Genomic DNA, 12,907 nt, shown 5'->3' on the forward strand with positions numbered 1-12,907 from the left:
CTAATTTGCATTCATATGCTTTATACATTGGATGCAAAAAGACTTTGAAATACACTGCATTTTACATCTGTTTAAATGTGAAAAAACAACTTAAACACAAGTGGTTGTGACTCGTGTCTTGGAAAAACTGCAATATGCTGTCTCTGTTCTTCACTCAGGATTTAGGTTATGGTGCTTTTTCAGATGGTAGAATTTTGCTAATTCAGCTGAGTAGAAGTGCTTTTTATTTTATACCAGAAACAACCTTTGAAAGTTGGCTTCAAAACACTCAATGATGGGGAGTGTGGGAAACCACATTCAAATGAGATGAAAGGGAGTAATTGCACATAACTTAATTGAAAGTCTTATCGGTAACCAGGTTGTCACACTCTTTGGAATAATCTCAAATTATCACCATCACTGTTGTATAGATAATAAATAATTAGAAGATGTATAAATGGATTTTTTTTTTATTTTATTGGCCAGACAGAAATAGGTATTTGTGAAAAAGCAGCTTAATAATATGTAAAGTTGTGTTACCTGGATGAATGGAGCTTAAGTGGAACTAAATGGGGTTTGGGTTGTACTAACCTGTATTGATAGTTTTTCATGCAATATTTTGAGGTAGTATGTACATTTATGAATACCAACAACTTCTGAAGTATTGTATGTTAACTGGGATGGAGAACTGAATAGATGAGCCTTCAGAACTCTGTTAGTTCATAAACATCAAACAGTCTGAATGTGGATGGATCCAAGTTTTCTTAAGTCAGTGGGTAATCCAAAATAATGGAGAGATGCTCTTGCCAGCACAGAGTTTTAGTTATAAAATGAGGATGATCATATCAATTTTCAGTTTGTTTAAAATAAATACACAGGAGGCAGTAGACCAAATATCTAAGTTACTAAGTCATAAATAAGTAGATGGCATTCACCCAAGCTTTTGAAGAACTCTGATAAGAAACTCCTGGCAAAGTTGCAAACTGTCCTATAGTTGGACCCTGTACCAGAGGACTGGCAGATTGCTTATTGTAACTCCTGCCACCAGAAGAGGCTCTGGGGGGAAGCTGGTGAGCTGTAGACTGATGTATTTGACTTCAGTTTCTGGTATGTGCCTATAAGAAAAAATACTACTATTGAGCATAAGCTCCCAGCTGTAGGAAAGAGCCAACACTGAATCTGTACAGGGAAATTCTGCCTCTCTACCCACTTTGAAGTTCTGTGACTTACTTAGTAGGCGTATGAATAAAGTGGACAGCATATATTTGGATTTGGATCAAGAAGCCCTTGACAGGATTTCTCTTCAAGAGATGTTAAAATAAGATGACATAGGACTGGAGCAAATACTTCTTTATGTTAAAAATTGGTTAAAGGATAGGATGTAAAAGAGTGGTTCTTAACAATCATATTTTAGGCTGGAGTGGTGGGCTTCCCCAGGAATCGGTGCTGGAACCAGTTTTACTCAGTGTCTTCCTAAGCCTCTTGGAGGGTATGCGGAGTGAAATATCCAAAGTCTAAGTATCGGAAGTCATTTCAGGTAGTAGTCAAATTATTACCCTAAAAGTGAGGACTTCCAGAAGGACCTCGTAAAACTGACTGGTTAAGAAAGTACCAGATAATTTTCAGTGCAGCTTTATGTTAGGTATGACATCTGAGGGAATGGTCTCATTTATGCTTATATGACATTGAGCTCATTAGTAGAATCAGCTGAAGACAGGAATGTTGAGGGTAGTCATTGACAGTTTGTTTGTGTGTGGAGTGGCAGCTACAGAAACCAACAAGGTGTTGGTCACCATCAGAAGGGACATCAAGGACAAAACAGTATTGCTCACTGCTTTCTGGCACGGTGGTATGCTGTTGTCTTAATGCGTTTTAAATCTCAGCATCTAAAGGAAGATGTAATGACTTTGGGAAAGGTACAGAAAAGGGCAACTAAAATGGTTAAAGAGTATGTACCAGATGCTTTGTGGATTAAGATTAAAAAAAAAAAAGTGACTCTTCAGATGGAAGAGAAGGGTGAAAGGGGTGGTTTTCATAGTTCACAAAATCATAAAGGTGACTAGAGAATTATTATTCACCAAATTCTGTAATGACAGAACTAGAAGTGCATGTTAAAATCTGTAGGGGACTAGTTAAAAAGAGTTTGTGCTTGGTTTTTATAACATTGGGGGTAGTGAACTTTGGAAATACATTTACACAGGAGTCTGTGGAAACGGTATTAGCAGGTTCAAAAAGGTATTAGAAATTGTTTGGGATGTATTCACAAACGTGCCTAGAAGACTACAATGATCATGAGTGCTGCAAGTACGAGTAGAATGGACTTCTATCAGGTTCATATGGTCTCTGTAAATAGCATCTCCCAATAATAGTTTCAGAGACACAGATTACTGGTCTAGCTGGACCAGTAGGGTGTAAAGGTAATCTGGTCGAGCATTTCTTATATTTGAGATACCAAAATTCACTGGTATTTTTTGTGGTGTTAAAAACAGGTGAAAATCTGCCCAAATGTGGTAGGATTTTGAGAGATCTCAAACTGATATTTATACTTAGTAGTTAAGTATCAGGGTGAATATGCAGATGCACTTAGTATCAACTGTTTGCGTTTGCTTCCTCTTGGTCCTTATTTAACTTCAGTTTCTTCCTTTTATACTTAGTCTTTTCTTTGTCTTAACGTGGTATGCTTTATAAAATGAAGTGTTAATATACCAAATACCTCAATTACTGTTCTTCCCTTCTCTGAAACATTCCATGGACTTGCACAACTACTGCTGTGTTAGCAAAAAAAAATCCCCTCTCCTGTGTGGTTTTTTTCATCTTCCCCTTGATGTTGTTACCTCATTTTTCCAAGTGTATGGCTTATTTTTCTTCAGCAACTTCTTGATACGGGCTTTGTAAAATTAATTTTTATATTGGGTAAGTTACGTGTAGCCAAAATCAGGAGCACAATTTTAATTTGACATTAATTATGAAGAATGTTTCCTTTTTTGCACTGTGACAGCTGATTGCTAGCTAATGCTTTTGTTTGTATACATGTTTATACAGTATATTTTAATTCTGTGATTTAAATATGCTTGGAGATAATACTTCTGAGTCAAGATAACTTTACATTATTATTGTGTTTTGTATTTTAACTTGGTGAATCAGATGGGACAATGGTGAAATTGAAAAGCTTAGCCCGTGGGACATGGAACCAGTTCCTGATAATGGTAGGTAGAAACTCACGTAATAAAACAGTTTAATGTGCGCTTCTCCCTCTTTCTGATTCTTTTGTTTCATGCAGGTAGTGGACCTTAGATGATTCCTATCTTTTTTGCAACTCCTGCCACTAAGTCATTAGAGTACAGTATCCATTGTGCAAATCTACTTAACAGGTGGAACTGATATGGTAATAGTTATCCTTGAAATTATAGACAATGTCAGCAGGGTGGTTTTGTGTGTTTGAGCAAGAAAGTTTTTAAAGACAGTCTTGCTTCAGATTTGTTGAAATACCTTGAATATACCTATATTTTTTCCCTTTGCAATCTTCCAGAGCAAATTTGAAGGAAATAATTTAAATGTGTAGCTCTGGCTTATGTAATAGAACCTGAAACTTCCAAATACCAAGTTTCAAAAAAACCTCAAGCTTCAGAAAACTAGTTTGTTCTAACACATTATAGTATAAGGGGGTGGGGGAAGAATATATATAAAATTCCCAGTCAGCAAATCCTTACAGCATGTAGTTTAAAAACAGCAATTTATGAAGTTTGCTGGTCAAATCCAAATTAACTGTAAATGAAACAGTTGGGATTCCTGGCTTATCTTAATCAGTTCAGTTTTCCAGTGCTTGTCAGTACCAGGTGGGTGGAAGGAGGAAAGCTTGTGGAAATACTGAGAGAGTAGTTACTGAATAAGCTGTCAAAAAGATACTGGTTTTCTTATTAATGTTTTCTAGGAGTTAGCTTGTTTCCCAGACATGAGAAAGGTTTATACTATATTTCTTTTCTTAAATATGAGTATATTGTACACATGTGGATGTTCTCAGTAGCCATCTGACTGTCTAATCTTTGAAGTGCTAGCTGGCTGCTTTAGTCATATCTTGTGATGACAAATTCAGCAAAACAGTCTGAAATCAGAATATGAAATTGAAATCTTTATACATTTTAGTTTATAGAAAACAAGTAATCAGCAGGATTTTGGTTTTACACACACACAGAATTAATTGAAACATTCCACTTCTCATCACCTGTTTCCTCTAACATACAGAAGCTTTTCTTATTCATCATGAACTGGTTAATGCTTCCCATATGTGTCACTGAGAGACAGTTGTATTATTGTTAGAGGCTCACAAGCCTTATGTGTGAACTTAAGTCAGGATTTACTCTCTTAACAGGACAAATTGTATCAATTTCTTCTGAATGCTGTATACTATTTTAAGTGCTGTTTATATCAGTGTATTAGTTATCACTACTTCCTCCTATGGATTGAAATATAAAGAGTAATGTTCTCAACCACTTCAGTTCGAAAGCATGAAGGAACTAGAATTCTTGAAATCGCTACACTGGCAATGTAATGACAGACACATCTTACAGACGTTAATTTAAATCTGGATAGTGTTAGATGTGTAAGTTGTCATTTACTGGCTGTATCACAGACAAATTCTAACTTCTTTCTTTGATCTAATAAGTTGTTACTTTGCCATGTTAAGAGCTTATGCTTTGATTAATCTGAGGAGCTATGACTTTACCATAGGAAAACTGGGATGGGACACACCAAAAAAAAAAAAAAAAAAAAAAAGCTAGTGTGTCTTTTGTGGAGAAGGTCAAAGAATTGAGAAAAGAGCCTCTGAACAGGTCAAGGAGAAGTACCAAAGCAGCCACTAAGCTAGAGGAAGGACAAAAATTGTCTGCAGATATCTGGAACTCCTTATTTTCTACCTTTCTTTCCAGGCAGAAAATAGCACTCTGTAGGGAAGTAAAGCTCTTACAGGAAGGTTTTGTGCATTTATAGAAAGCATTATTAATGTTAACAATACAGTATAAAACAGGAGTTAAACTCCTTCCCCTTTGCTTTCTCTTCCTTTCTTCAATTCAAGTACTTACAGATCAAATTGAAATTGTACCTTGCATTTGTCACTCTTCTCTCAAAATATTTCTTCATTCAGTTTACTAAGATATATGGGAGAAGAACAACGCTGAAGTTCGACTAACTAGCAGGTCACAACTTTAATTTGTTACCTTTTGTATCCTGCAAGCATAAGTTTTTTGTCTCCTGATAATCAAGATACAGTAGCAGATGCCAAACTTGTGTCTTGTCTGGGACAATGCTGTCAAGACCAGGAAAAGCTGGTGCACGGGGACCTGAAAGTTCAGTTTTCAGCAGCCTGCTTACTAAACCACTATTGGTGTGGACTGGCTGTTGTATACATTAACCGTCTGTACCTGTACTGTAAGCATGGTAACCCTCCTCTTGGGGGTTCAGCTTACTGTGACCCATTTACTCCTGAAGATTAGACCATATGGTCATACTGTGTGTGTGTGTGTGTGTGTATATATATATATAAAAAAAAATATAAAAAACATACCAGGAGTTATGAGAAGTCTTGTGTCACATGTACCAGGGTGCTGCAAAGAACACAAAGCAGAAATCTTTACATGCTTGTTGAGAAGGACAGAGTTTTGTTTGTTTTTAGTCTGTCATTCTGCTTTAGTTGTTACTCCTACAGGAGAAAATCCCTCTTGAGCGCTTATGCAATGGAGTACCAGATACCGTGTTGAGTTCTCCTTGACACGACCCTATGTAAGTGTAGAAGCATTACTTGCTGCTTTCTCTTAGTGTTGTCTTCAGGAAGTTTGGTTGCAGAATTTCTTTCAGCTTGAAGATGAGTTAGAACAATCGTTTAAGTGAATCACCTCTGCCTCTTCAGCTTTTCCTAGCGCCTTTTCGTATTTTATCCATTTGTTTCTTGAAAAGCTGCTTCATCTTTGGTACTATTTCAGTGGATAACAAATACTGTTAGGGCTCCATCAATGCAATAATGAACAGAGAACTAGAAATGACTTTGGGTTATTAAGACTAACCCTATTCAGCTGAAGGTAAAAATTTATTTTAGAATTTGTATGCAACATATTCATGGTTTACAGTCATCGTAACACTGACAAGGACCCTATCCTCTTTCTTGCTTTCCTTTCTAATGGACAGACTCTCGGATACTAATGGAAGTTCTTACTGTTAGTTTTTAGCTATAAGCCTACATGCTCTATACTGTTGAATTTATCTGCTAGTAAAAAATAATTTATCTACTAATTCAGGTTGTCCTATTTGGTACAAAGAAGTGATAGTGCCTACCTACAGTGTCTGATCAGGAACCTTCACACGCTTGTTCCTTTTGAAGTGCTTAAATGAAATTAGGAACTTAGCTTTTCAAAAACAATGGAAGTGCAGAAACTGCAGATGTACTAAAAACAATCTGTGGAGTTGAGGGGGAAAGATACTCAGGAATAATACATTTTCTACTCAAGTCATTCTGCATCGGCGAGATTGCATTAGTCTTTGGAAGCCTGACTCTTTCTACAGAACCGTACATACAGCTTTATATTTCTACTAGTTCTGATTGCTTTGAGACAATTAATCTGCCATGTTCAAAACAAATATTTTTGTAAAATGTCCCAAAGATCACAGTTGTTAATACCAGGAAGGATGTCACAAAGTATATTGCCTATCTTGCACATGTTTGAAGGTTGGGGGCACAGATTGACTCATTGAACTAAGTTACAATCCTGTGAAGTTTAGGGTGTGCATTTCAAACAAAAGCATATAAATGAGCTTAAGCCTAGTGCTTAGATGAAGAGAGGAAAGAGTCTTCTGGAAATCCAGAACTGTAGAGAAGGCGAATAAAGGCTTTCTTTGCTGTTGTATGCATTTTTGTGTACTTTTCACCACAGTCTTAGCATCAAACTCCACTTTAAGGCATGAATTTTTTTGTCAGTTATGAGCGTACGAGTATTTAATAAGCATGAGTACTTAACAATTCATCTTCTTGTTTTGTGTTCTTACTTCTTCCCCTTGCCTATTTGCTATCACTCTTTAGTTGATCAGCCTGAAGAATTAGGAGCTAGTGTTTCTGTGACTTTTGAAGAGGTGGAGAAGCTACTATACAAACCCCAAGAAGGGGAATGGGGGATGAGATCTCGTGATGAAGCGTGTGAACGGATTATCAGTGGTATTGATCAGCTTCTGACTCTTGGTGAGCATGCAATCTAAGCTTCAGGTAGTTCTCTCCTAACATTACATTTATAAACAGGTCTCTGGAATATCCATGGCATCCTTTAAGAATTCCCTATGATAAAGTACTGTAAATCTTCATACATTTTTATGTGCAGTTCTTTCTGTTTGTACTGAGATTTTTATATTTCTAGACATCATTGGTTTATCAAGAATAATTCTACATAGCAATTGAACAGCTGGCTCAATTGTCATATGCATACCAGCTTTGAAATAGTTTAATTAACCTTGCTGTTTATTAACAGACATTTCAGCAGCTTTTGCCGGTCCAGTTGACCTGTGTACATATCCCAAGTACTGTACTGTGATTGCTTATCCAACAGACCTGAACACTATTCGGACAAGACTGGCTAACCGATTTTACAGGTTAGTACTAGCAGTAGAAACAAGGGAGAATGTGGCCTTGAGTTTGTCCATTGTGAGAAGTTCTAAACTCTTTTTAGTAAGAAGAGCAATTACTCTTTTTACAAAAGTTTTGAAAACTAATAGTCCAGTAGCTGAATTCAACATCACTAATGTTTTGTAGCAGGGCTCTGATGCTTGGTAAGTGCAACATTATATTCATTTTTATTAAGTTGCTTCATTCTCAAGAAAATTGATTTCAGCCTATATTGGTACTGTTTTCAGAGTTACAGTAAACACTGTGCAGACATTCTTTGTTTGAGAAATTTGCTATTCTAAATTAGGATTTTTTTTTTTAAATGAAGCTATTTCAGTGCTGAAGACTTTAATTCAGATTTTCAAGTGCTGTACTTCAGTTATTTTGAACTTGAAGAGGGTTAAGATCTTAAGTGCTTATTACTTTCAGAAATGGTCTTAAACACAGTGCTGAAATGTTAAATATTACCACTGGCATTTTAAATGATAAAAACTTATGGTAGAGAAGGAGGGAAGAAACTGAAGTGTAGTGATGATAAAGTTATAATTTGCTGGGTATCCATAGCTCTAAAAGAGATTTAAGGGTGGTGGTCATCTGGACTTGCATTCAGTGTTTCTGTAAATACAGTGAAGAGACGTTAATAGTTGTTTTCCTCCTACATAAGACCGAAATAGTGTCTTGGGAGATAGTTTGAAATTCTGTAGGTGAAGAGCTGCAAACTTGGGGTATCTCTGCTTCACAGTTATAAGGAATTGGAAAAATGAATGATAAAAACGAAATTACATAGTTGTGCTAGCTTATTTCTATCAAATTACAATTTTTAATTTGCAACAGTTCCTACAAATCTGTCATCTTAGAGGGCACTGCTTTGACTGGTCCGTTGGCCTCAAGGCAAGGTATTTGAGGGAAGACAGAAAAGATCATAGCTGAGATGTCTTTAAAAATATAACTACATTTAGCTTCTTGTCACTTTTTTTTTATTTCTTCTGCCTTATGTTTACTAGTTGAGACTTACTAAGATACTACACAACTTGTGTTCCATTTGACAGGGCTTTGTGACAAGCAACTTCTGATGTTTCCAGAATAAATATTATAATTTACAGTGGTGATTAAATTATACTTTTTCCCCCTCATTTTTGAATAAGGTCAAATGTAAGCTTTTTAAAAAAAAATTTTAAAGAATCTGGGGCATCCACAATCCTCAGTAGTATTTTGCAGTAATTTTTTATAATTTAGTGGCAACAAATGCTAGTGCTTACTTGGCTAGTTGCATTAACTGAATTTTAAGAATTAAACCAAAACATGATAGAAATTCACAAACTTTCTGAAGATGAATTATCAATAGTGAGCTGGAAAATGAGTGAGCAAAGATGTGCATTGTTGGTTTTGCTTCCTGGAGTGAGTGTGTCTGTTTGTATACATATACATACACACATACTTCAGTTTTCCATGTGAATGAAAAGTTTGTAGCTAGTCTAACGAGACTTAAAGGACTTCTATCTTAATCCAATATGGACAGAAAATTACTAAGATATAATTGTAGCGATTTTTAAGCTTTTCAGCTTAGTATTAAAGGTGCAATGCTTTTTAATTTTAAGGAGAATCTCTGCATTGGTTTGGGAAGTAAGATACATTGAAAGCAATGCTAGGACCTTCAATGAACCTGGGAGTGCGATTGCTAGAGCTGCAAAAAAGATCACTACCCAGCTCTTAAAGTTTATCAAGTAAGTGGCATTTTAATGTAAATAATGCTTGAATACTTGTGCTCTTAAATGGTGGGACAGTTTAATATCCCTTTGTTGTGAATCCTGCTTCTTTTGATTCCTTTCTATTTTTCAATACACTGCGGGAAATCGGTACAATTCTTTTTGAGTATTATCTTAACCGGGGAAATACTTAAATGTTCGCCTTAGGGACATTTTAACTTCTTCCCTTGGTAACATTCACTGGTATTTATAGTATCAAAATGTCACTTGATATGAAAGTAGCTCAATCTGTAAAGTTAAGTTCTGTGCTGTCTGGCACATGTGTAGAAGTTGTTGTTGCAGCTTGTCTGACTTAATTCAGCTGACAGGTTTCTGTTTGAAATAAGTTAGTGTAGGCAGTCTTCCTGCAGGTAGGTGAGGTGTGAAGGCCCCTTTCAAATCCCTAATGCAAATTTCACCCTCCTCCCCTCACCACTTCTGAAATGTACAGCATAGCAGTTTTTCAGATATAACATTACTTTGTTAATATTATAATAATCTTGTGATTTTTTTCTATTTCATTTAGTTCTTAGTTACTGGCTTCCAATTTATGTGTAGCTTTTTGGTTGTAGCTGGGTTTTTGCTATTCCAGTAACAGATTTTTAATTGCATTACAGTGATCAGGACTGCACAAACATTTTTGAACTATGTAGCACAACAGATGATGAACAAGATTGTCTTGATGCTGATCTGGTAAGCTTTTTTGTGGATAATTCCACTAATGTATGATGGTAAGAAAATACTACCAGCCTTCAAATATTTTTGGTAAAACTGCTAAATTATTTTTATGGAGATGTTTGTGTGTATTTATACATTTACATAGCTAAACATGGAATATATTATGAATGTAGGGAACTATGTGAGGAGATGCTTTATTAAAATAATTTTTAGTTGCCAATATTCATTAAGAAGTGTAATAAATAGGCATTTTGTACTATGACTGTGTGCTATCAGCTAGAACAATTATTCTGTTTTGTGAATGGCACTGTATTTCTGAAGCATGTTAATGTGCAGTAGTGCAATATAAGTATTTCAGGAGTTCATGAGTAGCTATCTTTCACTGTATTTTTAATTATATGCATCTGGTTATTTTTAAGGTCAAACTTGTCATTCTTATGGTCATAAATGCTAAAAGCTGACAAGTTGTATAACTATTGCAGTGTTACTTTTCGGCTCTCAATTTTTCTGCATACCACAATATGAATCGTGCATCAATTTGCCTCATTGAGAATTTAATAAAGTGCATTTATCTTAAGTCTTATAGAGGTAAATAGACACTGTTATGCAGTGAATGCTATCTGCAGTGCTGTATGTTTTTACCACAGTATCAAATCTAATGACACCTTGTGCACCCATTACCTATTTTTTCATACATAATTTTTAAGACGTTTGATTTGATTTTGTGCAGGATGATGAAAAATGTCTTCCGAGAACATCATATAGAAGAAGAAAAGTGAGTTGGCTAATCTTTACCATATATACCCAAATCGGGTCTGGCGGGAAAAATCGGTTAACAGACTGTATTGAAATTTTGTGGGAGTGATGCTTGGTTTTATAAAAGTCATACAACAGAATTTTCCAATGGTATTAAGGAAGTAAAAGCTTTGCTTAAATAGGTCTTTGCGGGTTTAATGCTTCTATACTCGTTTTGTATAGTTGTCTAGGAAAATCTTGTACTGTTCAGCGTAACTGTTTCTGGTTATCTGTACAATATTGCAATAAAAGCATTATTTAGCTAAGATGCTTGGGAAAAAATATTTTGAGTGACAGATATTATTCAAATCTTTTGAGAATTATTTGGTATCAGAAGGTATATTTTTGTGTGCCTTAGTTATTATTAAAAAAAAAACCTTGAAAGATAGTAAAAGAAAACTGCATAATTTTTCAGAGTTTACTAATAAAGATTAGGAAAAAGTCTGCTAGTAGTATAGTGCTCTTTTTGTTAAAACCCAGTATGTTTGGAATTGCATTTTTCTGCTACAGAAATAATTCCAGACAGATTCTCAGGTTTAGTTTTTCTTGCTATATCTCAGTAATGTTTTTTCTAACTTTTTTTTTCCAAGGGACGGGGCTTAAAAAAAGGAAAAAACATGAAAACTGGCTATGATGAAAACTGTTGGAAGAAGCAGTGTATGGAACTGGTGAATTTAATTTTCCAGTGTGAAGATTCTGAACCTTTCAGGCAGCCGGTTGATTTGGATCAATATCCTGTAAGTTGTTCTTATTAACCTTGTAAGATATAAGTATTATTTGTTTTTTTTCCTCTTTAGCATTTGGTACCATAATAAGACCTCCGCATTGATTGTGGAGCTGTTTGTTCTCTTTATGGCTTTAGTCTCAAACCATTGAAAGAAATTTGCTTTGCTCTGTGCTTAGAACTGTGAGCTTTATGTTCTCCTGCATCAACAGAACATCCGTCAAAATATTGACACAGAACACAAAACAATTGTAGAGCAATGGTGGTGTCTACAAATATCCTGATACCTTCAGTCTTTTTTTTTTTGCTTGCTTTCTTACTTTCCCCTATAGAGAAAAAATTTTAATAAATCTGTATGTTCTTAATTAAAACTAGTTTCTTGAGACATAGTCTGCAAAACCTGTTTTCTGAGCTTGAGCTATAAACTTGCTTTGTTTCCTTCTCTTTCTCTTAGCTGTTCATGGTATTCTTGCTAACTGTTTGGTCTCTCTTTGTCTAAAAACCCAAAAAACTTTTCAAAGAAAAAAATTTCTTAACAAGCATGCAGCTGTGTTCCTGTGGACTTCACATCTTGAGTTTGGGTCTCACTTGAGGTTTTGAAAATACCTTGAGATTCTCTAAAACTCGTTAACATGAGGGACAGAGATGTTTTTGATTTGTTTTTGGGTTTGTTTTGTTGTTTTGTGGGGTGGGTTTTTTTTTTTAAACAGATCAGTTTGTTTCTCATAGTAAAATGCATCAGGGAAAGGATTACATTACTATTTACATTTCTCATTTTGATTAACAATAAAAACATTGACTTGCATATTACTGTTACTGGGTAGTTTTTATTGAGGAAACTCAGGAGAATTGAAACTGGAAATCTGCATGTGCAAGCATGTGACATTGTATCAAATCATGATACTTTGGAAATTCTGAAGACCTTGAAAATGAGCAAAAGTTTGTATGGGATACTGTAGTGGAGACTCAACTAGTCTCAGCAAAAGCGTTGCTGTCTGCTGTGGTAGGTGCTTCTGTTTTCAGCTGATGGTTAAGATAATCTGCGGTCACCTTAGCTACCCTGCAATTATAGAAATAAAATTTAAAAGTGTTATTTTTCCCTTATACCTTCTTTAATCTTTTTTCATATGTTTTTATCTAGGATTACAGACATATTATAGACACTCCAATGGACTTTGGTACAGTGAAAGAAACTCTGGAAGCTGGAAACTATGACACTCCAATGGAACTGTGCAAAGATATAAGACTAATATTTAGTAATGCAAAATCTTATACTCCAAACAAAAAATCAAAGGTAGCTGTTAATATCAGGGGGGTTATGTTTGTGTTAATGAAATGAGGTATTAT

At 35.3% G+C, this 12,907-nt stretch overlaps 1 protein-coding gene across 1 annotated transcript in view; it reads left to right on the plus strand.

The window, feature by feature from the left end:
* The window catches only part of BRWD1 (bromodomain and WD repeat domain containing 1), a 57,563-nt gene that overhangs the window by 31,677 nt on the left and 12,979 nt on the right, over positions 1-12,907 (plus strand). Inside the window, exons 28-35 of the mRNA XM_010282758.1 lie at positions 3,124-3,185; positions 7,046-7,201; positions 7,485-7,605; positions 9,217-9,342; positions 9,981-10,056; positions 10,772-10,816; positions 11,427-11,573; positions 12,702-12,854. Of these exons, the coding sequence (XP_010281060.1) occupies positions 3,124-3,185; positions 7,046-7,201; positions 7,485-7,605; positions 9,217-9,342; positions 9,981-10,056; positions 10,772-10,816; positions 11,427-11,573; positions 12,702-12,854 (886 nt within the window). The remainder of the gene's footprint in view (positions 1-3,123; positions 3,186-7,045; positions 7,202-7,484; positions 7,606-9,216; positions 9,343-9,980; positions 10,057-10,771; positions 10,817-11,426; positions 11,574-12,701; positions 12,855-12,907) is intronic.

The sequence above is a fragment of the Phaethon lepturus genome, unplaced genomic scaffold, assembly GCF_000687285.1.
Source record: "Phaethon lepturus isolate BGI_N335 unplaced genomic scaffold, ASM68728v1 scaffold7520, whole genome shotgun sequence".
Classification (NCBI taxonomy): Eukaryota; Metazoa; Chordata; class Aves; order Phaethontiformes; family Phaethontidae; genus Phaethon; species Phaethon lepturus.